The sequence below is a fragment of the Meles meles genome, chromosome 7, assembly GCF_922984935.1.
Source record: "Meles meles chromosome 7, mMelMel3.1 paternal haplotype, whole genome shotgun sequence".
In the NCBI taxonomy this organism is placed as follows: domain Eukaryota; kingdom Metazoa; phylum Chordata; class Mammalia; order Carnivora; family Mustelidae; genus Meles; species Meles meles.
Genome location: NC_060072.1, coordinates 104989645 through 105008054, shown reverse-complemented (window position 1 = coordinate 105008054; position 18410 = coordinate 104989645). Strand labels below are relative to the sequence as shown.

Genomic DNA, 18410 nt, shown 5'->3' with positions numbered 1-18410 from the left:
CATCACCTGTGAGATGGGGAACTAGGGAGAGAGGAGTGGAAAAGAGTGGAACCTGTGGACACAGAGGAGGGTCTGAGGAAATGGAGCCTTCTAGTAAACTGGGGAGTCAGAACCACAAGTGCTGGGTTGGCCTGGGTAGGGGCCCCATGTGCGGCTGGAGACCCACTATCACTCTTGAGCTCCAAGGGGGCCCTGACTGACTTTGACTGGGGCCCAGCAACCACCCAGGGGGAGAAACCCTCTCTCCTAGGGCTGGGATACAGAAAGCCGGGCATGTAGGGGCTACACATGGGGAGCTGTGGCCACTAGAGGGAGGCAAGGTTCCGCTGGACACCATACTCACCCTGAGCTAGGGGTGGGATGGGAGGAATTTCAAGGTTGTCCCCTCGGTGGGCCTCCTAAACTGCTTCTACTCCGAGTTCTGGTCCTGGGCTCTCTGCCATTCTGCCCAGCTCCAGGACTAGAAGAGGATTTGTTCCTGTATGGGCAAGACCCATTTCTCTGTTCTTCTGTGCCACTGACACCTCAGCCATTTTCAGTTCAAAGAGCTTCTTGCCCCTGTTCCTCTATGCCTCTTAATTTCAGTGTGGACATCTCATCTTTCCCTTCTCTCCTGTCTCCTGGCGCCCCTTCCCGTTTCCCTTGGAGCACACTGTACTTTTCTCTGGGCCTCTCAGTTTTCTCTGGGGTCCATGATAGCCATCTTTCTTCTCCAACTCCTGGACTGACCAGGACTGTTTTGGACCTCTGCCCTTTCCTCCCTCCTTGGTCGGTGGCCTTCTCTGGCAGCCATGCCCACCCCTGGCTCCCACCCCTGGCTCCCACCCCCGCCTCCGCCAGGTACTGGGTTGGATTGGGTTACAGCTAGTTGTCTGGGCCTCCCAGGCCCCTCTCCCCACTTTCCCTTTGTGCCGTTGCCTAGATACCAGTGGGGTGTGGGGGGCTGGGGCCATACAGGGAGCTGGGATGTGCGATGGTGGAGTGTGTGTGTGTGTGATGCACCCTAAAGCTGAGAGGTGAGCCTGGTCCTCAGGTCAGAGAGGAATTGGAGGTGGTAGGCCCTGGCTTCTCTGACGCTCCTTATCTTCCATTCCTACCTCTGCCTAAATTTTTCTTTTAGGTTCAGGTGTGTCACCACCCTAGCCTATCCCTCAGTGGTTAAAAAACAAGACAGAGCAGTTCAGCCTAGAAGGGAGATGGGAAGGGCCTGGGCCACGGGCCCAGTGGGAGACTGAACTGAGAAGTGCAGAAAGAGAGGAAATGCAATGGAGGGTGAGGAGGAGGAGTCTTGGAACAAAGTTGTGGGGGTGGGGAGAAGAAGCTGGGGCCATTCTAGGGCACTGAGGAAGGGAGGGCAGGGATCATGGGGAGAGGGAGATAGGGAGCTGGCCTGGTCTCTGGCGGGCCCTGAGGGATAAAAAAGGTGGGCATAGGGTAGAAAAGTGAGTGGCCAATTCAGAGGCTTTGCAGAAGAGTGGTGATTCACTGCTAGGCCACAGAAGCCTTCTGGCTTGGGTTCTCCAGGGCTTTAGAATCTGTCGAAGCTTTTTGGTAGTTTCAGAACCTGGCTGGGCCTGGCCCAAGGAAATATGAGGCAAAACCCACTGAGTTGTTACAAATCCAACCTCCTTCCTTCCCAGAAGCCTGTGGGATCCTACCATTCAGGGCCCATCCTTGGCCTCTAGCTGGCTTGCCCTCTCACATGCCCTACTCCCACCCCCAATCTGGAGAACTGGTAAGGGCTCCCAATCCAGGCTCCAGCTCCAGCTCTTCCAGTTTCCCAGCCTGCCTCCCTCCCATTCTCTGGCCTTCCCAATCTCAGCTGCCAAAAATCACCCAGTGTCTTGGTGTCCTTTGTCCTGGGAGATGTTGCTGCTTGGTGTGGGGCCAGGGAGACAGCCCAGAAGACGACACTGGTGGTGGACTGGTGGGGGTGCTGGCTTCAGGCTGCAAGACTGGAAATGGCTGGCTGGCTGACAGTCAGGGGAGAGTTGAAGGAAGAACCTGTGGTCTGGGGATGGGTGGGGATTGTCTCCACAGTAGGAGGACTGGGATTGGGGGACCACGGTACCTAGGGATTTGGCTCCACCTTGAGCCTAATCCCCACTGGACCCCTTCCCTGTGGCCCAGAGTACAATCTGTGATGACTTGAACAGGTTTGAGAATGAAAATGGAGCCACCACCAGACATAAGGGCCTGAAGATGGTACCCCACTCCTATAAATTAACCCCTTCCCTACACGGGGGTGGGGGGGGGGTGGGTGTATGCTTGCCCTCTCCCATTTCTATCATTTCCTTCTACTGCTTTCCCTTCCCATCTCCACTCTGGTCTTTCCATCACTGACCTCCCTCCATACAGCCAGCAAAGGCCTTGTTTATCTTACATTTCCTTCTAATCTTCTTTACCCACTTCCCCCTCTGCCCCCACCCCACTGTCTCCACCTTTGTCTGGCCAACCCAAACCCTCTTCAGTTCTCTTGGAAACCCCCCATCTCCAGATCCAGCCATCCTGGTGTCTCCCCACCCCTCTCCCACCCAGCTCTACAGGTCCCCAAGAATATGCCTCTGCCCCCACCTCCCTCATCCCATCTTAAGGTTCCTCACCTTTCCCCTTCTCTCCATGCAGACATTTCTGGACTTTCTCCAGCTTTCCATCGGCACCCCTCCTTATGTTCTCTATTCTTTCCCCAACACCTATCACCTCCAAACTACTCTCTTCCAGTAAACCCCATCTGCATATATATATGTCTACATCTTTTCAATTTCTTCCCCTCCCCATGACCTCAAGCTTCCATACCATTCTCCTGCATCATCGCCCCCACCTCTCCTGCTACGTGTCACCCCAAGCTTTAGTCACCCCTCGTCACATACCTCACCGCCCAAGGCCCCCAGGTAGCTCCATTTTCGCAATGTACCCCCATTAGACCAATCTCTGCCACACACCCAACAACCTTCCACTTCCTCTATGCCACAGACCCCCTCGGCCCCCAAACTTCTCCAGTCTCCCCCTTCTCTGCCCTTAAAACCGACAGCCCCTCCCACCTAGCCCTCTCCGGTTCCCCACATTCCGCCTCGGCGAACCCCTCCCCGCGCCCCAGCCCCCTCGGCCGGCCTCGGCCAACTCGCACAGCGCCTCCCCCTCTCCGGATCCCCCTCTCTCCCCCCTCGCAGCTTGCCTCGCGCTCCCTCCCTCGCGTCTCCCTCCTGGCCCCTCTCTCCTCCGTTCCTCCGCGCTCCCTCCTTCTCCCTCTTCCTCCCTTCTCCCATCCCCCTCTCCCAAGCTCCCTCCCTTCGCCGTCCGCTTTCCTGTGCGAGTCGCCGGACGCGCCGCCCAGCCCGCCCGCAGCCCCGCGTCGGGCCGGGGCCTCGGGCCGGGACCCATTTAGGGGGCACCGCTGGCCTCGAAGAGGGGCTAGGAGGGGGTGAGGCGGGGGGGACGACCGCCCGGGAAGGGGCGGAGGCCGCGGGCGGAGGCCGCCTAGGGGGGCCGGGGATCGCGCGAGTGCGGGCTGCGCGGGGCGGGCGCGGGCGGCGGGCGGGCGGCGGCGGGTCAGAGCCGCGAGGAGGGCCGGCCGGGCCGCGGGGGCGAGCGGCGCGGCGGGGGCGGGCGGCGCGGCCCGGGCATTCCGGGCGGCCGGGGGGAGGTGGCGGGCCTGGGGAGGGGCTGAACGAGAGCGCGGACCGGGATCTCCTCCGAGGGGCAGGCGGGCGATCGGGGCCAGGTGGAGGAAAAGGCGGGGGGGATGGGGGCCGCCCTCCGGGGGGGCCGGGGCCGCCGCCGCCGCTGTCGCGGCGGCGACTGAAGCCGGGAAGAGGAGAGGGGGGCGGGGGAGCGGCCGCCGCCGCCCCCCGGAGGCGCCGGAGCCCGGAATCTCGCTCGGAGCCAGCCAGCCGTCCCGAGCTACGACCCGGTAAGACCTGCTGCCGCCCCGGCCTCGGGCCCGCCCGGGTTCTGGCCCGCGGCTCCCCACCCCCACCCCTCCCAGTTCCCCCTCCCGCCGCCGCCGGCGCCTCCATTTGTTATTTTCCCGACCCGGTACCCCACTGCGGGCTCTGCCCGGGCTGAGGCTGGGGTTGGGGGGGTTCAGGGGGTGGGGCCGGACCCGGAGGAGGGATGGGGGCCCGGGCACCCGGAGGACCGGGAAGGTGGAGGGAGGTGGGAGGGTCTCAGGAGGAGGGCTGATGGGGCAAGAGGGTAGCCAGGACCCCGGGACCAAAAGAGAAGCACCGAGGTGGAGGGTTGGCAGAGGAAAAAGGGGTGATGCCCGCGAGGGGGCTTCGGCGAAGGCAAAAAAGGAATGGAGATATGGCAGCGAGGTGGGGCATTAGTGCTCCAGGAAAAGGCCCAGAGCCCGGGTTTCAGAACTCGGGGCTGGGGGTACAAGGTATAGAAGGGAAGTGAGAAATGGGGAAGGGGTGTGGTAGGTGGAAAGAGAGGGATTGTAGTTGATGAGGGAGAATGGAACCTGGGGAAAGGGAGGCTCTGAAAGGGCCGAGGAGAGGTCCACCTTCGAGAAGCAGCAGCAGAGGTGTTACGGGGTGGAAGTGGGAAGTGGATGCCTTTGTGATTCGATTTTCTTTCGCCCACTTCAAGCCACCTCTGACCTTGTTTTTCCAATCCCAGCCACAGTTACTTCTTTGAGAGGAGCACACTGGGGCCGAGTAGTGTGGTCCCCCTAGAACTAATGAGGAGGAAGATGGGACCATTGAAGGGAGAGTTAGGGAGAAAGGGTTTCTGGGAGGGTGGAGGAGGAGGAGAGAACTGAACAATCTTATAGGCACTCCAGGCAAGTTGTGTCCTCCTCCCTCAAATCCCTAGAGCAGCGGCTGCCCCTGGAGCTGTGGTTTCTGTGGAGGGGGTCATATCTTCATTTCTGTTCCGAGCTCAGAGATTGCTCTTTGTGCATGGGCTTGTTTCCACGGGGGCAGGCACTCTCCAGCTCCCTTCCCCGAGGGTGCCATGGAAGGGTAGGAGTTGCTTTGGCAACTGGAGGGGGAGTGGCTGGCAGATGGACTCCTGGGATAGACTCTTGAGGGGCAGGTTCTACCATTTTGTTGCCATAGTAGTGATCCAGTGGGATGTCCTATAGGTGGGGGTTCAGGATTTTGATGGACCTCAGCCTTGCACTCTGTCCTTGGGACTCTTGGCTTGTTCTGGAAGGTGTTTCTGGTGCTGCTGGTAGATGAGAGGTTCCCCAGGGGGTCCACCCGCCTTCCAGCCAGCAGTCTGTTGGAACAGGTAGACATGTTATTTTCAGGTCATAGGTGTTGCTCCCGATTCCTTCCCCTAGGCATGGTGAGAGCATGGAAATGCTCCTGTTCAAGTTAAACCATCTTTTGGTAGTTCTTTCTGGCCTCTGCCTACCTTATTAGTAGGAACTTTTTGTATTTGGTAGTCTTTGCTTCTTTGCACTGATATTCTGACATTTTCTTAAGCTTGAGTCTCCTTAAGTCTCCCTCTGCCTCTTTCCTGGACATCACGACAGTGACCCCTGCCCTCAGCTAACCTTCGACCTTCTATTTCCCTGACCTTGTGGGAGGGTCTGGGCTCTCCAACCAGCCCATCCCTTGTGAGGGTGGCCCAGGGGAGAGGGCAGTGGAAATACTCTGGAACAGGAGCCAGGATAACTGGGTCTAGTCCTCGCTGTACCTCTAACTGTGGCCTTGGGTCTGTCACTTCTCTTTGAGTCTTGGCTTTGTTGTAAGATGAAGGGCTTATAGATAAGATGATTTCTGAGGCCCCTCTGACAACCTGGCATTCTAAAAAGGCTTAGTTTGGTGCATTGTTATCTAGGAGTCCCTTTGGACTGGTTTGCTAGTCTGGCAGGTCTGGAATGACGTTGGGGGCTGGGGCAGCGATCCTGAAATTCACCCTGCAAGCCTTTCCCAGAAAGCCTTGTGCCTCGATTGTGTATTCTCTCTGACGTCCTTCTCATATTTCTCCCTTCTTTTCCTGTTCTTCGAGACTCCCTTTTTCTCACTTTTGCATCTCCCTAGTCTGGTATTTGTCATTTTTCTTTTGCAGTAAGGCTGTGAAGGGGAATGTGCATAGTGTGTTGCCAGATACACAGTAGGTGTTCTTGAAGTATTAGTTCCACTGACGGGCTGTTAGGGCAAAGATGGAGTATAACTCACCTTGTTGATACTAAAGCATGCTCTGAGTTCAGAAACGTCATGTACAGCCCAACCCTAACTGCTCTCCCATTGCCACTCCTTCCCCTCAGGATTACCTACGCTTTTATGACTGCTTTTCTCCTGCAAAGCTACTCACTGATAATTTTATCAGATTTCTTCTGTTTGAAACAGTGGCAGTAGGGGGAAGGGCATCCTGATTGCTGTGTTTTTCAGTTCCATTCATGCATTTCTCTGAGCTTTTGGATCTCCTCCCTCTAACTGACTTGAATGGATTCTGAGATTGGGGTGAGACATGGGGACTCTCCTCTAGTGGGGCTGGCAAAGACACACCAGTCACAAATAGTCATCTTTGCTGTGCTTCTCTTCTGTTGGGTTTTGTTCTTTGGATTTTGAGGGGGTCTGACAATGTCTTAAAACCCATCTAAACAATTCCAAAATGTGATAATAGTTGTAGTTGAAGAAAGATGGCTGGTTTGCTGGGCAGAGCATGGGTTCTAAGTTCAGAAGACCTGGAGCTGTGTCTGAGCTCTTTGTGACTCTAAGTAAATCATTATTTAAGTTTTCTGGAAAGGTTAGGTTCACCCCTCACCGCCTGTCTCAGTAGGGTTCAGCGGAGATGAGTGATAATTACTCTGTATTCCTTGGGAAAAACATGCTATTGACTGTGAAAATGCCATTTACCCAGCCAGGCCTCTGCCTCAGTAATAGGTGGCTAAGTTTACCCTGTTCCCACCAAAGCCAGCAGCATTTTATTCGAAAAGACCTACTGAAGTGAGTGGGCTTACAGGTCAGTGGCAAGGACAGAAAAGAGTATATATATATATATATATATATATATATATGTCACTATATATATGTGACACCAGTGGGAGATAGGGAAAGGAAGAAAACGGTGGGAAGATACTGTTTTTGCTCTCAAAAGACTTCATGGTCCCTAAAATGGAGAGATGTGACACTTAGCTAGAAAAACAAACAAGTGTGAGTGAAAATAGCTGTCTGTAGGTACAGGTACAGATATAGACAGGTGGTGAGGTGTGTGTCCCTGTCGAAGCCAAGTTGGGGTACAGACTCAGAAACTGGTAACTTTGTATTATTGTATTCTGTGCTCACTGATCCTCACTGCTTGGGTTGGTAAAGTGAAAGTCCTGACTTTCTAGCCTAAGGGAACCCAAGCACTAGACAGGGGGCCTCAGGGGGGCTCCCAGAAATAAAGTTCTGCACTTTGGGAATACCCGGGTTTGGGCTTGGGATTGGTAGGACTGTGTGCCTTTGTGTTAGAGAACGGGACATTTTTCTTCCACCTACTCTGATGTGAAAAGATTCTTTTCATATCTCTGGGACTGATCTGAGCCTTCTGAGAATTCTCCCTACCAGCTTCTGATGAGACTATAGCAAAGTCTAGAAGAAACAGCATGGGCTTTGAAGTCAGGGAGACGTGGGTTTGATTCTGGTGCTGTCACAGGCTTCTGTGTATTCATCACACAAAGTTGGGCAAGTCACAGTCTCAGTCTTTGAGCTTCAGTTTCCCCACCTATATAATGGAAATAAGAATACTGGAGGGTTGGTTTTAAGTATTCAGTAAAATTGTAAGGGCTTGACATAAGACAGCACTTAGTAAATTACTTACGATCTCAGCTACCTTGTTGTTGTTGTTTTTTTTTTTTCTTTTTTTAAGATTTTATTTGACTGGGGCCCCTGGGTGGCTCAGTCATTAAGCATCCGCCTTCTGTTCAGGTCATGATCTCCGGGTCCTGGGATCAAGCCCCGTGTCCAGCTCCCCGCTCAGCGGGATGCCTCCTCTCTCTCCCACTCCCCTTGCTGTGTTCCCTCTCTCACTGTCTCTGTCAAATAAAATCTTTAAAAAAATTTTTTTTTGAGAGAGAGAGCACAAGCAGGGGGAGTGGCATACAGAGGGAGAAGGAGAACCAGGCTCCCTGCAGAGTAGGGGGAGCCTGATGTGGGACCTGATCCCAGGACTCTGGGATCATGACCTGAGCCAAAGGCAGATGCTTAACCAACTGAGCCACGCAGGTGCTCTGAGCTACATTTCTTTATACTCCCTGGTAAGGTTCTGTGGAACTCATGGACACACAGGTATTTCCTAGGTATCATGAAGGGTAAATAATGTGACCTCACAGGTCCATCTGAATTTTCTACTTTCACCAGAGATGAAAGAGATGATGTTGCAAGCAAAGTCTGCTTCACTTGTAGATAGCCTGGGTGGCCCGCAGGGCAGGCCAGCAATGTCTTATGGGAGATTGTGCCTCCTGGCCCAAAGGCCCAGGGCTGGGCTGCGATAAGCCCAGTGATATACCCTTCAGACACTGTTCCCCAGTTTGGAGACTCTGGTGGTCTCTTCTAACAGGCTTCACTGAAAACAGATCCTGCAAGTTCCAGGTGCCTGTACTGGACACTTGGGAGATCCTGCTGCCTGCTTCCCAGACCACAGCTGTGGGGAACTTGGGGGAAGCAGAGAAGTTTCTGTATTCAGCTGCCCAGGCAGAGGAGAATGGGGTCTCCACAGCCTGAAGAATGAAGACACGACAGAATAAAGATTCAGTGAGTAATAGCTGAAATGAGAGACGTGAATGATGAAGGGTGGAGGAACTAGGGGTGAGGGCCTGGAGAAGTAGAACAGAAATAAGGCACACCATGAAGTTAGGTGCTTCCTTCCTTCTCCCTTAGATGTCAATGAGGAGTGGACGGAAGAAAGAGGCCCCTGGGCCCCGGGAAGAACTGAGATCGAGGGGCCGGGCCTCCCCTGGAGGGGTCAGCACGTCCAGCAGTGATGGCAAAGCCGAGAAGTCTAGGCAGACAGCCAAGGTATTCTGTCCTAGGGTCCTCCCACAGGATGCCCAGGCACTGGAGCTGAGGGTGTATGTGTGTGTGTTGTGGGGGAACTTCCTGTCTGGCAGAGGGTGATGGTGGAGGCTTTGGGAGGTAGAAGACAGGGATTTTCTCTTTTCTCTCTAACAGAAGGCCCGCGTCGAGGAAGCCTCCACCCCAAAGGTCAGCAAGCAGGGCCGGAGTGAGGAGATCTCAGAGAGTGAAAGTGAGGAGACCAATGCACCAAAAAAGACCAAAACTGAGGTGGGAGACCCTAGCAGCCATCCTGACCCATTTTCTGACCACTGTTAACCAAAAAACTTCCTTTCACTCACGATTCCTACTGTAATCTCGCCTGGGATATGAGAGACCTGGTGCTTATTAAAGGAGTCCTGTCTGTAATATGTCAGACAGGGATGTATCCAGGCCACTAGATGACCAGGCAGGGCCAGAGGGGACTGGGAGTGTGGGGGATTCTAGGCTCTTTTTTCCCAGGTCCTGGTTTTCATGAAGGGGCTGGGGAGGAGATTAAAGGTGAGAGGTCTCAAAAGGAAAATGCAGTAGTGGTCTTTTTAAAAACCAGGGGTTTCTGGCATGTGTAGTTAATGGGGTGAAAGGAGATGAGAAGAGGGTGGATATCAGCTGGTGGAAGACAGGGATTTGGGTTTAGCTGTGGATGGGGAGAAGGTGCTTGAGATGGACACTTGAGGAAAGAATGGAGTTTCCCAGGGAGGGAAGCAATACCGGCTGAGAATGTGGGGAGATGGGGGAATCCCCACATGGTAGGTGGGCTTGAGCAAGAGTATTCATCACATGGTACAGCGGTATGTTGGGAGAAATGATTTTGTGCAAGGGAGGCCCCAAATGCAGGGGGAGCAAGGAAAAAGAAAAAAAAAATGGTCTTCCTTCTTCTGCAGCAGGAGCTCCCTCGGCCACAGTCTCCCTCCGATCTGGATAGTTTAGATGGGCGGAGCCTCAATGATGATGGCAGCAGTGACCCTAGGGATATTGACCAAGATAACCGAAGCACGTCCCCCAGCATCTACAGCCCTGGAAGTGTGGAGAATGACTCCGACTCATCTTCTGGCCTGTCCCAGGGCCCAGCCCGCCCCTACCACCCACCTCCACTCTTTCCTCCCTCCCCTTCACCGCAAGACAGCACCCCCCGACAGCCAGAGCCTGGCTTTGAGCCCCATCCTTCCGTGACACCCACTGGATATCATGCTCCCATGGAGCCCCCCACATCTCGAATGTTCCAGGCTCCTCCTGGGGCCCCTCCCCCTCATCCACAGCTCTACCCTGGGGGCACTGGTGGAGGAGTTTTGTCTGGACCCCCAATGGGTTCCAAAGGGGGAGGGGCTGCCTCTTCAGTGGGGGCTCCTACTGGGGGTAAACAGCACCCCCCACCAACCACCCCCATTTCAATATCAAGCTCTGGGGCTGGTGGTGCTCCTCCAACAAAGCCACCTAACACTCCAGTGGGTGGTGGAAACCTGCCCTCTGCTCCACCACCAGCCACCTTCCCCCATGTGACACCGAACCTGCCTCCCCCACCTGCCCTGAGACCCCTTAACAATGCCTCAGCCTCTCCTCCTGGCCTGGGGGCCCAGCCACTACCTGGGCATCTGCCGTCTCCCCATGCCATGGGGCAGGGTATGGGTGGACTTCCTCCTGGCCCAGAGAAGGGCCCCACTCTTGCTCCCTCACCCCATCCTCTGCCACCTGCTTCCTCCTCTTCTGCCCCAGCCCCCCCAATGAGGTATCCATATTCATCCTCTGGTGGTAGCTCTGCAGCGGCCTCCTCTTCCAGCTCTTCATCTTCTTCCTCTGCCTCCCAGTACCCAGCTTCCCAGGCACTGCCCAGTTATCCCCACTCCTTCCCTCCCCCGACAAGCCTGACTGTCTCTAATCAGCCACCCAAGTATACTCAGCCTTCCCTTCCATCCCAGGCTGTGTGGAGCCAGGGTCCCCCACCACCTCCTCCCTATGGCCGTCTCTTAGCCAACAGCAGTGCCCACCCAGGTCCCTTCCCTCCTTCAACTGGAGGCCAATCCACAGGCCACCCACCAGCCCCAACACATCACCATCACCACCAGCAGCAGCAGCAACAGCAACAGCAGCAGCAGCAACAACAGCAGCAGCAGCAGCAGCAGCAACAACAACAGCAGCAACAGCAGCAGCAGCATCATGGGAGCTCTGGGCCCCCTCCACCTGGAGCATATCCCCACCCCCTGGAGAGCAGCAGCTCCCACCATGCCCATCCTTATGCCATGTCTCCCTCCCTGGGGTCTCTGAGGCCCTACCCACCAGGGCCAGCACACCTGCCCCCACCTCACGGCCAGGTGTCCTACAGCCAAGCAGGCCCCAACGGCCCCCCCGCCTCTTCATCCTCTTCCAACTCCTCCTCTTCTTCCTCTCAAGGATCCTACCCATGTTCACATCCCTCCCCTTCCCAGGGCCCCCAAGGAGCGCCCTACCCCTTCCCGCCGGTGCCTCCGGTCACCACTTCCTCGGCTACGCTTTCCACGGTCATTGCCACAGTGGCTTCCTCGCCAGCAGGCTACAAAACAGCTTCCCCACCTGGGCCCCCACCCTATGGAAAGAGAGCCCCGTCCCCAGGGGCCTACAAGACAGCCACCCCACCAGGATACAAGCCGGGGTCGCCTCCCTCCTTCCGAACAGGGACCCCACCCGGCTACCGAGGCGCCTCGCCACCCGCGGGCCCAGGGACCTTCAAGCCAGGCTCGCCCACTGTGGGGCCAGGGCCCCTGCCACCTGCCGGGCCCTCAGGCCTGTCATCCCTGCCTCCACCGCCTGCAGCCCCTGCCTCCGGGCCGCCCCTGAACGCCACGCAGATCAAGCAAGAGCCCGCTGAAGAGTATGAGACCCCCGAGAGCCCAGTGCCCCCCGCCCGTAGCCCCTCGCCCCCTCCTAAGGTGGTAGACGTGCCCAGCCATGCCAGCCAGTCAGCCAGGTGAGCCTCTGGGCCGGGGTGCGGTTGGGTCTGGAATGGGGAACGACAGAGCGAGGCAACGGAGAGCGGTGCGGGGGAACCCCACTCGTTCTCGTGGTGCTTTCTGAAGTACTCCAGAACTTGGCCTCGCCCTCACGGTCTGCGCAGGCGGGCTTGGGGGCAGGGTCACCGCCGGGCCGATCTGGCAGCTCGCGGCTGCTAAGCGCGCGCCGCCCTCGCGCCCGGCAGGTTCAACAAACACCTGGACCGCGGCTTTAACTCGTGCGCGCGCAGCGACCTGTACTTCGTACCGCTGGAGGGCTCCAAGCTGGCCAAGAAGCGGGCCGACCTGGTGGAGAAGGTGCGGCGCGAGGCCGAGCAGCGCGCTCGCGAAGAGAAGGAGCGCGAGCGCGAGCGGGAACGTGAGAAGGAGCGGGAACGCGAGAAGGAGCGTGAGCTGGAACGCAGCGTGGTGAGTGCGTCACCACATGCGCCATCCGCCTTTCTGGCCCTCTGCGCCTCGCAGGGAGGGTTGGGGGGGGCGTGTCATTGCGCCCCCTGTCAGAAAGGAGGAGGCACAGCAGCCGGGAAATGGAGACGGAAGGATTCCAGCGGGAGGAATCCTCGCATTCCTGGGTTTGGGGGAGGACAAATTGAGATCAGAGTATCTGCAGATGGTAGGGGGAGCCAAAGTCCAGGAGAAAGGGTTAGGGAAATTCCTGCTTAACTGAGTTCTAGTAAAGCGAAGCGTTTTGATTTTCAGCTGGCAAGACAAGTGAGTAGCTCAGGACCAGCTGCCTTTTTCCAGACCTGCCGATTTGACACTGTTTTTCCCCTGTATCCCACAGAAGTTGGCTCAGGAGGGCCGGGCGCCAGTGGAGTGCCCATCTCTGGGCCCTGTGCCCCATCGCCCTCCGTTTGAGCCGGGCAGCGCTGTAGCTACAGTGCCCCCCTATCTGGGTCCTGACACTCCGGCCCTGCGCACGCTCAGTGAATACGCCCGACCCCACGTCATGTCTCCTGGCAATCGCAACCATCCCTTCTACGTGCCCCTAGGGGCAGTGGACCCGGGGCTCCTGGGTTACAACGTCCCGGCCTTGTACAGCAGCGACCCAGCAGCCCGGGAGAGGGAGCGGGAAGCCCGTGAACGAGACCTCCGTGACCGCCTCAAGCCTGGCTTTGAGGTGAAGCCCAGTGAGCTGGAACCCCTACATGGGGTCCCAGGGCCAGGCCTTGATCCCTTCCCCCGACATGGGGGCCTGGCTCTGCAGCCTGGCCCACCTGGCCTGCACCCTTTTCCTTTTCATCCGAGTCTGGGGCCCCTGGAGAGAGAACGTCTAGCGCTGGCAGCTGGGCCAGCCCTGCGGCCTGACATGTCCTATGCGGAGCGTCTGGCAGCTGAGAGGCAGCATGCAGAAAGAGTGGCAGCCCTGGGCAATGACCCACTGGCCCGGCTGCAGATGCTTAATGTGACCCCCCATCACCACCAGCACTCCCACATCCACTCCCATCTGCATCTCCACCAGCAGGATGCCATCCATGCAGGTGAGACTCCTACTACTTTCTCTTGGTTCCTGGCAAGTGATTGGGCTTTTCTATTCCTCAGGCCAAGATTTCCCTCCTCTAAAGTCTGGCATGAGCCTCTTTCCGGGGATTGCTCCCCTGATCTTTCCCTCTCTGTCATCCCCCGTCTTCTCATGCCCCAGCCTTGCCACAGGGACTGTAATAGTGCACACCCTACCCCACTTCAGAGTCTAGCATTCCACGTGTGGTAGAGGAAACCTTGGAGGGAATGCTACCTTTCTTCCCTCAGACCACACCCCTAACCCCCTTCACATACCTGTTTCCTTGCTCCTTTGGATTAAACTCTGTTACCATTTTTTGCCATCTTTTCTCCTCCCAAGTGGAGGTGTTTTCATGTTCTTCCCCATCTCTAGATCTACCGCCTTCCAGAAAGAGCCCTTATAGCTTTGGCTGGGGGTATCTTAGGTACTAATGAGCTTTATTTACTGTCCTTTTGCCATATTGTCCAGAAATCGCCTGATCTAACCTTACAGTCCTGGTCATTCTGGGCTCCCTTGTGCTTTCTCTCTTAACCTCCTCTGTCTCTTCCTGTCTTACTTCCTAAACTTTCTAGTCCCCTCTATCTCCTTTAAGCAGTCCACGTCTCTTTCCTTTTCCTCAGAGCCCTCTGACAAACTAATCTCCTGTTACTTGGCCTCCGTGTGTCCCTGTGTCCAGTAAGGTCTTGTCCTGGCCACCCACCAGTCCCCTAGTTCTTCCTTTGCTCTTCCTTGTTCCTCACTGGGTCTTCCTGTGTTTGATTGTCCATCTCTTCCCAGCTTGAATCCATTTACTCACGTGTGTGGTTTTCTCCAAACTTGCCTTTTGGTGACACCTTCCTCTTCTCTACCCTCTAGCCTCTGCCTCGGTGCACCCTCTCATTGACCCCCTGGCCTCAGGGTCTCACCTTACCCGGATCCCCTACCCAGCTGGGACCCTCCCCAACCCCCTTCTTCCTCACCCTCTGCACGAGAACGAAGTTCTTCGTCACCAGCTCTTTGGTAAGGATGAAGGTGGGAGTGGGGAGGTTCTGATGAGATAAGGGCAGGAAGGAGGAGATTGGGTGGTGTGATGGGCCTCTTTGGGATTGGGGAGGGATGTGGAGGTACCCAGAGGAGCTAGGAATAGGAGAAGGAGGACTGAGGCCCTGCCCAAGAGAGGCGCAGGTTTGAGTGCCAGGCAGAAGTCTGAATCCTCTCCATGGCTGGCAACTTGCAGGACTGGCTTTTCCCTTTAAGTGTTTTAGTCTCCATCGCCTCTGTAGGTAGGGAGGCTAGCTGTCTCCTGGCCCAGAGTAAGTGCTCAGCATTCCATCGGTCCTGTGTCCCCTGCCCTTCCTGCCCACAGCTGCTCCTTACCGGGACCTGCCAGCCTCCCTCTCTGCCCCAATGTCCGCAGCTCACCAGCTGCAGGCCATGCACGCGCAGTCGGCTGAGCTGCAGCGCCTGGCCCTGGAGCAGCAGCAGTGGCTGCACGCCCACCACCCGCTGCACAGTGTGCCGCTACCTGCCCAGGAGGACTACTACAGGTGCGTTGGCTTCCTGGGGTGTGGAGGGGCAGGCTGCTGGTTCCTGTAGTGGTGGGGGAGCCCCAGCTCCACCATCCAACTCTGTGACAGGGGGCCTGGACAGGGTTGATCTCAATCTCATGGCTCTGCTCTTCATCCCCTCTCCACCAGTCACCTGAAGAAGGAAAGCGACAAGCCACTGTAGGACCGGCCATCAAGAGCTCACCCATGGCGCCTGCATCTGGACCTCCAAGGCCTCTCTCCCAGCCTGCCCCCCAGAGCTGAGGAGGGAGGGGTGCTGCTCCTTTGCAGGGTTTCAGCAGCTGGGCAGAGGGAGGGAGGAAGGGACAGAGGAAGGCCAAGGCTCCTGTGGTAGGCAGAGGTGGGGAGGTGGTGTCAGGGTGGAGGCAGAAAGCGCACAGTATCTTGGACCAGGTCCCTTTTTCCTGTCCCCCTGCTTTCTTCCTCCCCCATGCCCAGCCCTGGGTGGCCACCGCCCCTCCCCCACCCCATTGGTGTGATGATTTCATCTGTTAGATGTGGCTGTTTTGCGTAGCATCGTGTGCTGCCCCTGCCCGTCCCCAGTCCCTGTGCGCGCGCCCCTTCTGCGATGTATGCCCCTTGCCCCTCCCCCACATTAATAATTTATATATATAAATATCTATATGACGCTCTTTAAAAAACATCCCAACCAAAACCAAACAAAAACATCCTCACGACTCCCCAGGAAGATGGCTGTGACTGGTTCTTTGCGGGCTCTGGGGGCGGAGCTGGGGGTGACCTGGGGGGGTGAGCAGTTCCTGGAGAGAAAGCTGTGGAACAGGACACAGTGGGTGTAGAGATGTGGAATCGCAGAGGAGCTCTCGGCAGGACCCAGGGGCTCCACTGGAGGGTTACTGCGGAGCTAGTGCCTCCCTGCCTCGCAGTGCAGGGAAGTCCAGATGCCCGGGTGGGGTGCGGGAAAACAGGCACGCCTCTGATAGGGTCAGACCTAGGAAGCCGCTCAGACTTCGGAGGCCTTTCTGCTGCTGACCCCACAGCTAGGAGCCACCAGAGTCCAGAAGCCTTTTTGTCGAATAGATTGAGAAAGGGTTATGAAGTGGAGGTGCAGGGCCGTAGTTCCATTGGGTTAAAGCGATTAGAACTCCGGAGTCATAAGTACCCCTTAGTTTGAAGAGGGAGTGGCCGACCATTTAAAATGCCTAGGAGAGAAATTGGAAGGCGCTACGCTGGCGCGGACACTCGGCGGCACAAGGCCATTTTAGGAGAGCACGAGAGCCGCCTTCACTTTCAGCGTTCATTGCTGCGAATCACTACGTCCTCAAAAACTGAAGGGGGTGTGACCAGCCGTCCCAGCCAATCAGCTTTGGGTTCATTTGCATAGGCTCGAATCAAATGTTCCCAAACTCTAGCAGTGGTACTTTAAATAAGTTTCTCCGCCCCCCCGTTTTTCCTTTTGAAAGCTGTAAAGTCCCCCGTTGCTTATACAGCAATAGGAATTAGAAAAGGCCACTCTGAGCTCACCCTCACCAATAGTGGCGTTCCTGGACACCCCATGTTCTCTCCAGGCTACTTCCTGTAGTGTTACAGCTCTTTTAGAATTTGTCTAGCAGGTTTTCCGGTTTTTTACCGGAAGACCCTCCCTATACTGCGTATATAACAATAGACCTATTTTTTTTTTTAGTTTTGTTAGTTCGATTATCTGAGACGTTCGCTGGTCCGCGTAAGTGCGGCTGTCTTTTCTAAAGCATCTAGGAGTCTGTGGCGCGCTGCGCTACGTCCACAAGCTTCCCCGGCTTCCGGCTGCGGCTGATGCTGCTTCCCTTCCATCAGTTTTGAGAGCCACTCAGAGGCATCCCGTTTCTCCTGAGCATATCCTTGGTTTGCTGCACGTGCAGCTTTTGTTACCCTATGGCGTCCGCCTCGGCCCCACCCGCGGCCCTGAGCGCCGAGCAAGCCAAGGGTGAGAAGCATATTCTGGCCACCGCGTGGGCTTCCTGCTGGAGAAGGGCGCGGGCGGAGGGGACAGAGCGAGGGGTGTGGTTGCACCGCCGGGAAATGGGGGCACAGAGTTCCATCCTCTCTCCCCCAGGAGGGGTCCTAGAGCGAGGGAATCTGGGTCGAGTTTATCGGGTTACTCTGGCTTCAGTCCATTAATCTCCTGCCCTTTTCCCTGCGTTCTCGGCTGGGCCGGCCCGCCGTGCTTCGACTCCTACCCGGGGACGCGTCTACGGCGCAGTGGTCCTGGCGGAGGTAATCCAGGCGTTCTCGGCCCCGGAGAACGCCGTGCGCATGGACGAGGCTCGGGACAACGCGTGCAACGACATGGGCAAAATGCTGCAATTCGTGCTGCCTGTGGCCACGCAGATTCAGCAGGAGGTTATCAAGGCCTATGGCTTCAGCTGCGACGGGGAAGGTGGGTCGGACGAGGGTCGGGGGTGGCGTGGGTCCGGGAGAGGGCGCTGGATCCCACTGGGTCCCTGAGCCGTCCTCCCTTGCCTCGCCACACGGAGGCAGCCACAATCCGACGAACAGTATTGGCTGTAGGAGCCGGGAGTCTGTTCTGAACTTGTGCCAGGTGAAGTCCTAAGTGCTTTTTGTACTTAGCAGTAATTATACTGTTATTCCACTTTCAGATGAGGAAACAGACTCTAGTAGTAAACTAAGTGCTCGAGGTCACAGCAGAGCTGGAGCCGAACCCTCTTCTGATGAGTTCTAGTGGGGTGTCTGCATGGCAGTATGCTTCTGCAGCCCCTCCAGGGGGTTTTAGCTCGTCTCTTTTGGAGGGCTGGTCAGTTTCCTTGATGAGATCATGGTGTTCCCCAGGGTTGCTGATTGATTCAGCCCGGCTGACCTGTGGCCCTCCTGTGTTCAGGTTATAGACTTGGGACCTTATGCATGTTCATACCAAGGGTTCTTGTGAGTAAATTGCCAGAACGGTTCACCTGATCACGAGAGGCCGGCTGCTTAGGGGTATTTCGTTCACTGTTTTGCCTGGTCTAGACCAGGAAATGGTGGATCCAAACCACCCAGGGCAGAGGCCTGCTTGTGCCTTGTTTTGTTGACAGCTACCTGACCAGAGGGGGAACAGCCAGTGACTCATGCTCAAGCTGCCCGCCCCCCATGTCTGGGCACACCTGTCCCCTGAGGGCGTGGCTTGATGCTCCACTTCCCCTTGCAGGTGTCCTCAAGTTTGCCCGCTTGGTCAAGTCTTACGAAGCCCAGGATCCCGAGATTGCTAGCTTGTCCGGCAAGCTGAAGGCACTGTTCCTGCCCCCCATGACATTGCCTCCCCATGGTCCTGCTTCTGGCAGCAGTGTGGCTGCCTCCTGAGGGTCGGCCCTCCCGCACAGGGAAGACCTTAATGTTCCAGAGGATAATAAACGTGCCTGTGACTTAGCCTCGGAGTCAGTCTTTTGTGACCCTG

The 18410-nt window shown here is 56.6% G+C and overlaps 2 protein-coding genes and 1 non-coding gene across 4 annotated transcripts; all 3 read left to right on the top strand.

Moving 5' to 3' along the window:
• Positions 1–3561: 3561 nt before the first annotated feature.
• Positions 3562–15708, top strand: ATN1 (atrophin 1). 2 transcript variants are annotated; one of them, XM_046012222.1, is made up of 10 exons: positions 3562–3910; positions 8500–8693; positions 8820–8957; positions 9111–9224; positions 9881–11934; positions 12163–12385; positions 12762–13458; positions 14334–14477; positions 14824–15004; positions 15155–15708. In XM_046012222.1, the coding sequence occupies exons 2-10, from the start codon at positions 8667–8669 to the stop codon at positions 15186–15188; spliced, it is 3612 nt and encodes a 1203-aa protein (XP_045868178.1). In that variant the 5' UTR covers positions 3562–3910; positions 8500–8666; the 3' UTR covers positions 15189–15708. The 2 variants fall into 2 exon arrangements, with proteins under 2 accessions (XP_045868178.1, XP_045868180.1); XM_046012224.1 differs by having other exon boundaries at positions 9878–11934.
• An 854-nt stretch (positions 15709–16562) lies between these two features.
• On the top strand, positions 16563–16625 carry LOC123947810. Its single transcript, XR_006819842.1, has one exon. It is a non-coding gene; the product is annotated as a U7 small nuclear RNA (small nuclear RNA).
• C7H12orf57 (chromosome 7 C12orf57 homolog) lies at positions 16578–18382 on the top strand. The gene is made up of 3 exons (XM_046012552.1): positions 16578–16946; positions 17223–17399; positions 18165–18382. The coding sequence occupies exons 1-3, from the start codon at positions 16895–16897 to the stop codon at positions 18314–18316; spliced, it is 381 nt and encodes a 126-aa protein (XP_045868508.1). The 5' UTR covers positions 16578–16894; the 3' UTR covers positions 18317–18382.
• Positions 18383–18410: the final 28 nt, after the last annotated feature.